General features: G+C 45.6%; 1 protein-coding gene across 1 annotated transcript; it reads right to left on the bottom strand.

Annotated features, from left to right (window-relative positions):
- Window positions 1–324: 324 nt before the first annotated feature.
- On the bottom strand, window positions 325–8,729 carry LOC105277971 (fatty acyl-CoA reductase 1). The gene is made up of 4 exons (XM_011336732.3): window positions 8,468–8,729; window positions 6,213–6,689; window positions 3,413–3,640; window positions 325–1,409 (listed from the first exon to the last, which is right to left on the bottom strand). The coding sequence occupies exons 1-4, from the start codon at window positions 8,650–8,652 to the stop codon at window positions 1,085–1,087; spliced, it is 1,215 nt and encodes a 404-aa protein (XP_011335034.1). The 5' UTR covers window positions 8,653–8,729; the 3' UTR covers window positions 325–1,084.
- Between the last annotated feature and the right edge of the window lie 3,256 nt (window positions 8,730–11,985).

The raw sequence follows: 11,985 nt of genomic DNA, 5'->3' as shown, positions 1-11,985 counted from the left end.
GCTTACAAATAAATCGTAATGGTAGGAAGAAAATACTTTCAAAGCAAATAAAATTCTTTATTACCTGTAGCACACCAGTTTATTACATTCGCGCTTAGATATATCAGTCCACTAGCATCCCCCGTCACGCGGACTTCGCCTGCGATATTATGTGTAGAATTAAATAAAAACATTTTACCCCTTCTCACCCGTTAGGGGTGGAATTTCGGAAAACCCACCCTTAGTGAGCACCTACGTAATAGTAGGAATATATCCTTAAAATTTCAAGTCGATGGGTGCAGTGGTTCGGGCTGCACGTTGATGAGTCAGTGAGTGGTATTTGGCTTATATATATATATATATATATATATATATATATATATATATAGATTACATGTTATACAAGTATGTATCTTTTTCATTGAAGTCGTGAATACAAGTAATCACACATAATCAGATAACACAATAATAAAAATAATCCTACGTGAACGGAATAATAAAAAAATACTTCCACATACATGTTCCATGTTATTGCTCCATTATTGAAATAAGTATCGAAGCAATATCGTCGCATCGCATCCGGCCTGTCGAGGAAAAGCTTCCCATGTCGCGCAGCTCGCGGAGATTTCTTCGCGCAAGAATTTCGCCTGTTCCACCTTCCGGTTCTCGAGCGCGGAAGAAATATACAAAATCCGCGAATAATATTTCGCGTCTTCGTTGCATCCTCCTCGCGATGAGATGGAACGAGTGCAAGTCAGCGCAGCAGTATTGCGTAAGGTAGAACGTGCCGGAAATGTGCACCTCCGTGCTGATACCATGCTCCCCATATACGCCGCGCGCGAACAAGCGAGCGGACGAAGGTACGTCTGGAAACTTTCACCGAAACGGCGTTTTCTCGCACGTCCCGTTCTCACGGATATTTTCGATTCCCCGGCCTCCGATCCGCCTGCGAGGAACTTCAACTTTGCGAACGATCGGGATATCTTCGACTTCCTTGACGCTTCATTCATTACTCCTGGAAATTCTTGGGGAAAAAGAGAACCTGAGGCATGCCCGTACAGGAATGCACGCGATGGCTCCTTACGTACGTACGGCTCCTTTCTCTTTACCTAACTTTACTGGTGCGCCAACTGCAGAGCGCGATGTAAGCGACGACCAGCATCGCGGGCGCGAACAGGAAGAACAGGCGGATGATCTTCACGAACCTGAGGTCGTCCTCCTGCACGCAGTACTTTCGGGTGGCAGCCGCGGCGCAGAGAACGTAAGACTCGATGTCGATCTCCGCGGTGACCGGAAACGCCTCCCGCTCATCCTCCGTGAGGCGTCTGTGCAGCTGGTGCACGCGATTCCTCTCCACTGGCCACGGCCTGGACGAGACCGACTGCAGCGATCGAAGTGCATTACGAACTCGGTCGTACTCGGCAACAGTCCTGGGAAGCAGTAAAGGTTTTTTATCTTCGAGGGCAACATCGTCCTTTTTCCTTCCCTCCGTTAATGCTCGCCCGATCCTCACGGCATTCAAACTGCCAGTGGTTCCGGCTATTCGCACCTTTTTCCTTCCTTCTTTTTTCGTAACGTAAAGATCGCCTTTCTCGAATATTTTATATATTTCTCGGGAATGTGTGCACACATACGCGCGGTGGAGCGAACGTACACGTTCCCGAGATTGATTTTCGAATAGCCAATTCAATCGCAACCGAGAAAAAAGGGATCGTAAAGTACCATTAAGCGCGAGCGCAGAATAATAAAAAAACTTTTCCCGTCTGTCGCGCGCAAACTATATAATTTCCAATTCAACTTATTACGGAGGAATCGCGGCAAACTTGACGGGAGAGTTTCCTTTCGAGTAGGAAGAAAACCCAGAGCTGAGTTAGCGCGCAAGATTTACTCTGCGCGCGTCTGAAGGCAAATAAAAAAAGAAATCGGAAGAGCACTCGACACGGCCGAAAAGCGAAAATATTTTTGCTCGTAATCCACGAGGCGATCTCCATAAGAATTTCAGAGTATTTTCCACTTGCGCGTTAAAGTGGCAACACGTAAACGTACAATGATAATTATCTGCTCGAAACTACGATATCAATAAAACATTTTTCCGGAAGAAAATTCGTCGGAGAGCTGGTTCGTGCGAATCGTTCGTGTGAAAAATCATCGGAAATAATCGCAAGGGCCTCACGCTGCGGGTAACTCGACACGCACGAGCACTTCTCGAGAGCCACGTAAAAAGGAATTTCGATGGGACGGCCCGTCAACATTTCCCGAAAGTTTCCTCGCTGGACCACGGCGTTTTTCTTGCGGCAATCAGCTTCGAGCGACGCCACTTCCGCGACCGGGATAGAAACGAGTTTTTCCGTTCGAGAGAAAAGTCTCCTTCCGGCGTCCGCTCTCTCCCGCATGCTGGCGAACCTGTTTACTCCGCGCCTAAACTGCAGCTCTACGTAACTCTTACTTTTACAATTTGCGCGTCGGCCGACTGCATGCGGCCCCTTTCACGATGCGGAAGTCCGCAAGACCGAGTGCAAACGTTCGCGATCGCGATCAAACTTTCGCGCGCGAGTCCCTCCTTGTCGAAACTTGTTCGCGATCACGGAGAGTGGTTATCGGCGAAGTTTCGGGCTTTCTCTCTCCCGTATATAAACAGCTTTAATCGTTTCTTGACGCTCGCGAATGCGCAGGGAGGAATTATCTCCGAGGTGCATCAAGGTTTAATACTAGCTGCGATCGTTCCGCGATCTCTCGGATTTATGGCCGTCGCGATATTAAGCGGCGAAATGCACGCGCAAGGATTGCGGATACCGCACGAACTTTACTGTAAATAATATCGTGTGGTATCAAAACCGGCGAACAGAAATGGACGGAATCACGTACAATTAGCGTTGCGTCGTGAATAATCGCGACAGAAGGACACACATATTGCATGCTATCTATAACTCACAGATTGGGCTTAATATCAAGTAGCGAGTCATTATGCGCTTTTAGAAAATGACTGAGTGCCCTTAATAGCTCTGCGTTCCCGTAACAAGTTAGTATCCCGAACAAATTTAATACTGCCAGCTGTTGCGGAAGCGCCGCGGAACTTCAAACTTAGACAGTACGCTGGTACAAAGTAGCTTATTTCTGGCCTCTTCGAGCGTCCAATATAAAAAGTGCATAGCAGAAACGCACACGTTTACCTACATTTACTTAAGCGAATACGTTTTCACAGAATACAAATTGCACGGTAGCGATTAAAAGAATAACGGAAAGAAAAATAATCTCGACACTCTTTCTCCCACATTTTTATAACAAAGTTCAGTGACGGTGATCGAAACAGCCGTGTTAAATTCTCCGCGGTACCGCCGGGAGAACCGCGCGGAGAACAGAGACGTTGACGAAACTATGACGATAAATTCGCGACTCGCGAAATTTCGTGATAAATTTTCGCGTCCCGTAGTACCTCTGTTTTCTGCCGCACAAGCCGAGAACGATGTCGCAGAGTACGGATGGCAGCCATTCGAGGAACAGCACCAAAATCCAGTAAAGCACCGCGATAGACGTCATTCCGCGGATTCCGAAAGTCGGGTAGGGAAAGGTCCAGCTAGCCCGTCGACTCTTTTTAATCATATCGTCCCACGTGCAGTCCAACGTTGCCGCATTGTAGACCACCGGTTCTTGCACTTTGGACCTGTAACAAAACGAGAGAGTGCATAGAAGATTACGAAAGTGCATGGATGACGAGGCATGGAAGAGAGAGAAAGTGCACGGTAACCACCTAGTTGCAACAATTAGCAGCTCGATTCGCGTAACGCGCTTCGCTTTATTTGGTCATGAAATCTCATTTATGCGAGGTATGCACGCGCGCGTATTTGCACATTAACACATGCAAATATTACATCTCTTGCGTGTGCGGCTCTTAACAGTTACCAATAATTAATCGTACTTCTGAGCAGTAACTCCTTTCAGACGCGAGGGTAACCGGTAAAGGCGAAAAGGAGACGAGGCAGATGCAGCGTGCGCGCGCTCTGCTTCTTGCAAGGCGAATGCAATCAACTTATTCGCAGTTCAGTCGTTCGGAAATATCTCGGAGAGCGAGACGAGAGAAGGCTGCGCTCCCGGTTGAAACTATAGTAGCAAACCCGAGACTTTTAGGAAAAACTCCAGGCAAGAGCTGGCTAGCTGCGAGTTCCATCTGATCGGTTCGTCGTTGGCCGACTCAAGTAAAGCTCGCGATTTAAAACGATCGCTCGTTCGGTCGTCGCCTAATTGAACTCTTGTACGAGGCGAAGATGAAGAAAGGAAGGAACTGCACACTTTCATCGACCGCGATCGGTTTCTCCGGTTCTCTCCCACGCTCGCTCTCACGCGTGCATCGATATTATTCGCGCAATATTATTCTCAAATTTCATTTTACTCTCGGTGTGAACCACTTTTCTCGTCGACGCGTCCTACATTGATGCACCGCGCCAGTATCTCCGGTTGCTTCATTTAGTAAACCGATCTGATGTAATCTGACTGTGTACAAGAGTATGGTGCGTGACCTAAATACCGATTTCAGTCTCCGGCCTGTATGTGAAATCTTTAACAAGTTTTCTTCTTTACACTGTCCTTTCATATAAGATATTACGTTGATAATTGTGATATGCAGCTTGTTTAAAAATAATTGACCGTTTTGTTTTGCCACAGGACTCTACGCCAATATTTGCAATATTGAGTGACAATCGCGTGCTACACGTGAGCCCGTATTCAAACTGCAACTGTTTGTTAGTCCTTTTTGAGGAACTTATGATATTGCAAAGACGAAAGCAACCATGCTTTCAGCCGATTGCGGGGCGAATCTCCCGAAATAAAAACTGAAAGGAACGAATTCCGTTTTAGACAATTGGAGCGGAAGCGTCGGATGCGAGCAAACAGTAACAACCGCGGAAACGGAGCGCACATGTAAAACGTGTTTGCCCGTATCCAATATTTCGCATTGGAAAACTAGATAAGCCGCATCTGCAGCGAATTTCGATCGTGATATGTTGAAAACTGCAACAGATAGCGAAAGAAGATTATCCCCGTTTTATTATTAGTTTTATTTTTTTTACGATAAGGTTACCAGTCTTTTTCACGTCCTGATTGATAAACCTCCAAAATCGAGCATTGGATTTTTTACGGATTTTCGCACTTTTTAATTTCTCTCGATATTTCGGTCTCTGCTGTTGATAAAACCGGACAGGCGGGGAAGATTTTCTGTTGACACTAATTATATTGTGTAAAATTCTTTTTCTGTTTAATAATCCATTTTCCATCCGTTTACGATATTATTTTGAGTACTGATATGGTTGTAGAGAAAGACAATGTGCAGGAGAATCTGCTCTCGGCGTCGAGATTCACAAATACCAAAAATTATTTTCTAAAATGAGCAAAAACTGCACGCTGCATGCTTTGAGAAGTGAACAGTGGAAAGAACGGATTGTGTAATATGTAGTATATATCTGTAAGAGCATAAAGTAACTTCATCTCGCTTCGCGTCTCGTAATTAGACGACGTTGATTATTGCTGTCTCGCAACGTTGCATAACGTTGTTGTACGTGTATCGCGCGCCTTTAGCACCGACTGACTTTCTCTCCTCTTAATTAAACATTAAACGAACGTAATATTTAAGCGCGTCTTGATAGTCTTTATATAAATAGCTGCATTGACAAATGGCTGGCAATGCGGAAATTAACTTACTACAATGAGACAAGTAACGGCAAATTAAGCTTGACTAATGCGAGAATGAACAAAATGAATATGAATAAAAATGAATGAAAATGAGTAAAAATTCGCGACTGCAGGAACGAAAAACTCTTTGAAGCCGGACTGCTGAATTAATTTTCTTTGAAGCTTGTTGAACGTTATTACGTGCTAAATCTTGAAAAATTTAAGTCGACCGTGACATTTGACAAGTGTAAAAGCTGTAATGATGTTTCTGTAATATTTTAATAGCCTCGCAAGTGCTGCCAAATAATAATGTCGTTTCCAGTGTCAACGTATCGTATAATAGAAGATTCTTAAGAACATAGAAGATAATTTTCTTGAAAAATAAGCAGTTTTGAGTAATAATAAATTAGTTTGTTGGTGTATAACTTTTATAATGGAGGATCCTTAGGATCTCTGACTCATGCAAAGTGACTCTCGCTTTCACATACCTTAACAATAATAAAAACTTATCTCACTCAAATTTTAATCAAAGTTTAACAGTATTAATCGATTCTCTCATATTTTATACGTACGTTCCGACTTCCCACGCGGCCGCAATCATCGTGTTCATCGCCAAATCCATCGGAATGACCTCGGCCGTCAGTGATGAGTCGCCATACGCAAAACCCGCGCCGACTATAAAGGCGGTCGGTCCTTTGAGGAGCTCAACGAAACCAGGCATGGGTTCCTTGTGAGCCGGTCCAACGAGTGGGAGGCGTACCAGTGCAATTGGTAGGATGGGAACTTTTTCATTATGCAGATGTTCGGTTATCTTGCCGCGATGTCGGAAGATGCTGGACACTGTAGCAACGCTCTCGAGTTTCGGAAATTCCTGACAATATTCCAGGACGGTCTCATACGGCCCGCCAGCGTGGAAGACTACGCTGACAGACCTCGCCAATGAAGCTTTGTCCTCGGCGCTCAGGCCGAGGTCCTCATAAAGCAGATTTCCCTCGAACGACTTGACGCGCGAGATAGCATCCGGCACCTCCTGTCTCAGTCGCTCGTACCTGCCGAGACGATAATAGATTACGCAAATCGGCTTTGGAATATATCATCTGCATTATATTATTAAAATAGAGGTGCGATCGTGATGAGCGTCCATCAATTAAAGATGTAAACAAATTGTCAATGTAATTCATCATTTTGAGTTCGTAAAAAATTGTATGCTTAAGCTTATTTTCGAATATGCAATTAATGGAAATTAAAATATGAAAAATGCAGAATCACGAACAATAATTAATATTTATTAATCACTATTAATCCAATCAAACAGGAAGGAAAAACCATATAAAAAAATATAGAAAAAACATATAAGTATGATAATAATTTTCGTTTTCCTTCGACTTTAATGTCTATACATTACAAACTAAATGGCTCACGGTAAAATAAACAGATTTCTAATTCTAGAATATATTTCATTCATTTTACGCTTGTTACCCATCGAAGAGACGAGAATACGAATGTAACATAACACCTTGATGTATCGCGTCGCGTAGAGATTTATACAATCTGTACCGTAACTATTTTAAACGGCACTCTGCAGAAGGAATCGCAAATAATTAGAGGAGGATTCGATGAGTCGCCGCAGCCGTCGAGAGCGATCTCGCCGAACGTAAATAGCACCAAAGTTGGTTGCACCTCGAACACTGCTCGAGTTCCGCTCATCCATTTGCATTTTCTCATTTAACTCGCCGGGACGATCCTCTTTTTCACGCGGAAAAACGCGGCGATCCAGCAGCAACTACGATTTCCCGTGGGAAGACAATCCTTTCGCGGAAATTTTAATTTCACGAAATTCAAAACGCGTGGACGAATTTTCCGCGCGGTCGCGGATTTCGCGAGGACGGGAGAAAGAAGAGAAAAAAAGGAGAGAAAGAGAGAGCGCTGTGCCCCGTATACTTCATAATCTTTCTAAAGGGAGCGTGGAGGCGTGTGCTAATGAAAATAAATCTCTCCCTGTGAGCTTTAGCCGCTCTTCTCCCCTGGGAGGTCGCGGTACGATGGGCTGCAACGGTGTGCCGAGTTTCACCTCGCGTGCATCTTGCGATGCATCCGGGTGATCGTTACGATGGGCAAGCACTTAACGAGGCAATCGGTTTACGCATCTAAGCGCTCGCGCTCGCGCGCTCCGATCATATCTCGCTCAGGCTTGATTGCATCATTATTGCGATGCGATTTCTGCCGAGCAATCGTAACGCAACCGCAAACCTATTCCTGGATTCTCAAATCGTTATTCTTTCTTCTCTCCTTTTTCTTTCTTTCAATTGATCAACTGTTACCACTTGCAACGACGAGATTTCCAGCAGTGAAAATAATTGCCGTTAAATTTTATTGTATAATACCAGGTTAACGAATTGACAAGCTACAGTGGAAACTATCCGTGTTATGTGTGGTCATAATAACTTTTCTTTAAATAAGAATTAAATAATAACTTTGTCGCAAGACGATATTTTCGGAAAGTATGTAGTTTATATCGGTCACGGCGTGCGAGCATTCGCGAAACGAAAATCTAATCGCAATCGATTCCCGAACGTAAGGTGCACCACGTTCTCCAAATTCCCGCGGAAAGCCACCGGACGCAAAGGGGGGGAGGAGGGGAAAAAGAGGAAAAGCGTCGTCGTCGTCGAAATATATTCGGTGCACGGATCCCGAGTGGAATCGCGGTCACAATTTAACGCTCACAAAGGCGATATCGAGCTACCGGCGCTCGATTTACCGGCGCGAAAGGGAACGCAAAGGGCATGAAGGAGAAGGTGGCGGAGATGAAGGAGGATACGCTTCGTACCCAGGTGACGCAAATATCTTCTTCAGCCGGTCCTCCTTGCCGAGACCGTTTCGGGATCTGAGAACGACGCACACTGTGACGTCCGGCAAGCACCGCAGGATCTTCTCCAGCAGGATACGTCCCAATTCGCTGGTGACTCCCGTGAGGAGCACCGTACGGCCCGCGTACCACTCGCGCAGAGACATTCTCGTTGACTGCGGGCCCGATTCGAAAGAAAGTCACTCTCGGGCGAGCGCGAGCGCGTAACGTTAGGTAACGTTCCACCTGGTGCATGAGTATCACGAGAGGAAGGAGGAGACGTAAGTTGCACTGTACTCTGACCCGGCACAGCATTCTCCATGTTCTCCCGCACGGTGACTCGTCGGATTGTCATAGTATATCTTTACTGTGCTGAACAATGCACGAAAGAAATGTATCGATATCGTTTCACCATATCGCACGCAGTTCTATAACAATAACATCAAATATTGCTTGTTTTTAAAAATAGTCCTCTGAAAATTTATGGGTATTCCTATCTCTCCCTCTCTCGGAAACTCCTGCTGACGAGTGACAATTCTCGACATGTCTAAGACGACGTATTTGGAGGGATGAAGCCGAACTAGGCTGCGGCAATTAGATCGGGTCTCAGGGATGTCGGACTGCTTTGATGAGACGTGTCTTCATTGTCGCAAGCGGAATGATCAATCAGGACAAAGGGATCGATTTGGCAAGGCGATACGGGGGACGTCTCATCGACTGGTTGGCTGGTGTCTCGATGTAAATGAGAGCAGCCGTAGCTGCGTTTACCGTAGCCACGTTTACCGAGATTGCTGCGCGGCTACGTCGGGTCTCGAATTAGCATAAAACCCGCAGCTTCGACTGCGTCGATCGGACTACTTCTCCGCCTTCCGTCTGGATCGAGAACGCGCGGTGCTTACTTCCGGGTTTATAGACGAGCAGTAAGGGTGGCCATCCAGTTTAACAGCCGCCTACTGCGCTGCCGTGTCACTGTACTCGTATTTGTAATGCAAAAGAATGGAACCAGCACGCTGTTCCGAAGTATCGAGTTCCTGCGTTGACGCTGGTGCCCAAGTGCTTCGAGATCACGCGTTTAAATAAAGTATTCGTGATATCGAACATACGCATTTGTAATAGCGAAGCGATGCAGTCGCACAAACGCGAGTTCGAAGACCGGATATTGATGTTACGACGGCCAATTGGCGCAAATAGCCGCGGCGCGGTAAATATTCGTTCAGGTTTTTGACATGTCTGGCAGCTCGACGCGCGATTTCCCCATAACGCACCCACCGCACCCTTTCCCGCTTTTAACCCTCCTCTCGTCGCCGCCACCGTTGCATTTCCATGTATGAATATGTGCATTTTTTCTGGCCAGGCGAATGTTTCGTTTCATATTTGGCCGTACGCGCGCATATTGTTTTCAATGCCGAGAGTCCAGTCGGAATCGCAGCTGGATGGCTCGCTGTTTACGAATAAAGAATCAAGCCAATTTGAAGCAAACTGTGGTTTTACATGCGGATGAAAAATCCATGGCGAGTTGTCCACCGGCAGTGCCCACAGAGCGTCATAAAGGGTGGTCAATCGCGATAATACTCGTAATGATATCGCGCGTGCAAAGCGCGCAGTCTCGCACGTTAATTACTTTTTTCTGATGAGCCGTGTGCGGTGCAGCCTCCCTTGATATTATCTGCGCTGAAAATACATTATTCGTTATACGGATCGTTAGTATGCATAAAGAAAACACACACGTTAATGATCAATGTGTGATGTATACGTCGATATACTCACGATATATGCACCTCGACGCAGCGTTAATTGACGTTATCCTGTAATTTGATGATAGGACAATTTCAGTCCTTTGTATCTCCATGCATAATATTTTTTTCATCAAGCCGCAGACACGCGCGTATTAGTTTTTTAAATTCAAAAATATTGATACATATTTTAATCTTCTAACCAATTTTTATGGGCACGCGTATGGAACGTATATCAATAAGCATTCCAATCTTTTGCATTCAGGCATTTATTTGATTTAGGTTTACGGCGCGTCGTTTCGAGATCGTAACTGTATACGTGCACGAGACTAGAACCTGTTTAGCGTTACGTAACAACAGGAAATCGTAACATCGGGGCACGAAAGCGATCGCGATATCGCGATCTTTGAGATCAGCGCCGAGTTACGTAACTCTGGCGGAAGTTTGTTTCTCCTAATAACATGCCAATGCGTTTTGTCTTGCAAACTCTATTAGTTGCCTTTCTCGCGTATTTTCCTCGCTGCGTCACGATTTCCACGTTTATATGATTTTATACGCATACACGAACGCGCTTGGGGATGTGCAATCATCCATCTTCCACGTTCGATAAATCGAAATAAACGATTACCAGATGATCGTGCCTTGACGAATAATATTATACGTGGAAAATAAGGAAAACCCTCCTTCGCGCGTGCTTTATACATTTATGTATCACGCCACACGGAAACTCCTTGAGCGAAAGGACACGAAAGGCGCGGTCGTTCGAATCGATGAATAAAACAGCATCGTCGTTCTCGCGGAGTCGGCCAGGGTCTTCTTCGGGATCCACCTAGGTACACTTTTTATCGTCCGGCTTGGATTCGTTCCACGCACGTGTTCCGCGCGCAATACAGATTTCACTACGCGCGCGCATCGACCATGGTTTTTCACGTCGTAGGATTTTACAACAGGGCGGAAACGACGAAGTGGCACGTAACGCATGTCACTCACTCCGTCCCGGATACGTACGCCGCAAAAATTGGATCGTACGTGTCACGCACACGCAGTGACAGGACACGCAGGGCATTCAGCGCGAGCGCGTTGCATCCGGGGATACAACGTTTAACCATTTGATTAACGCGACGTGAATTAATTCACGAAGCTATCTAATAAGCCGGTGGATTTATCCGCACCGGCGAAATTGGCAGCGATGCCATTTAGAATGCGGGGTGCAGAATGCAGGGAAAGCGAATATAGGAATAAAATCTCGTAGTATTAACACGAGTGTCACATGACGGACATTTGCTTTCGCTCTGAGTTGACGAGGCTTTGAGGATTTATATGTCATATATTTGGACACAGATGATTCGAAGGCTCTTCGAAGTGCACGTTATCGATTATTTCCGCTAGCGTCCTTTGATACGCCGTAAGGGTGCAATACTCTTTCGCAAGCGACTTTAGCAACGAAGCTAGACTGGAGAGGTGGCGCGTCACATTGGAAGAAACAGTTAATGCAAAGGATAATTGCTGCTCCGCGAGTTTTAACATCTTTAAGAGTCTTCGCCGGATGTTACCTCCAAGTTCTCGGCACCATGCACCGAGCACGAGCTTCACCATTATGCTGAGCACAGCATACTCTCGCGCGAGCGCATTGTTTTTCCCTTAGCCGGGCAAATAACCGTTAAGAGGGCAGTTTGTGATAGCGTAGGAAACATACGGAATCACACTATTACGCGCGCACGGGCAAGATTAAAATTTGAATTGTTACGGGTACAAATTTCTGCGTTG

Source organism: Ooceraea biroi, chromosome 1 (genome assembly GCF_003672135.1).
Source record: "Ooceraea biroi isolate clonal line C1 chromosome 1, Obir_v5.4, whole genome shotgun sequence".
Lineage (NCBI taxonomy): Eukaryota > Metazoa > Arthropoda > Insecta > Hymenoptera > Formicidae > Ooceraea > Ooceraea biroi.
Note: the sequence above shows the minus strand (reverse complement) of the source record. Positions and strands in the feature narration are given on the sequence as shown.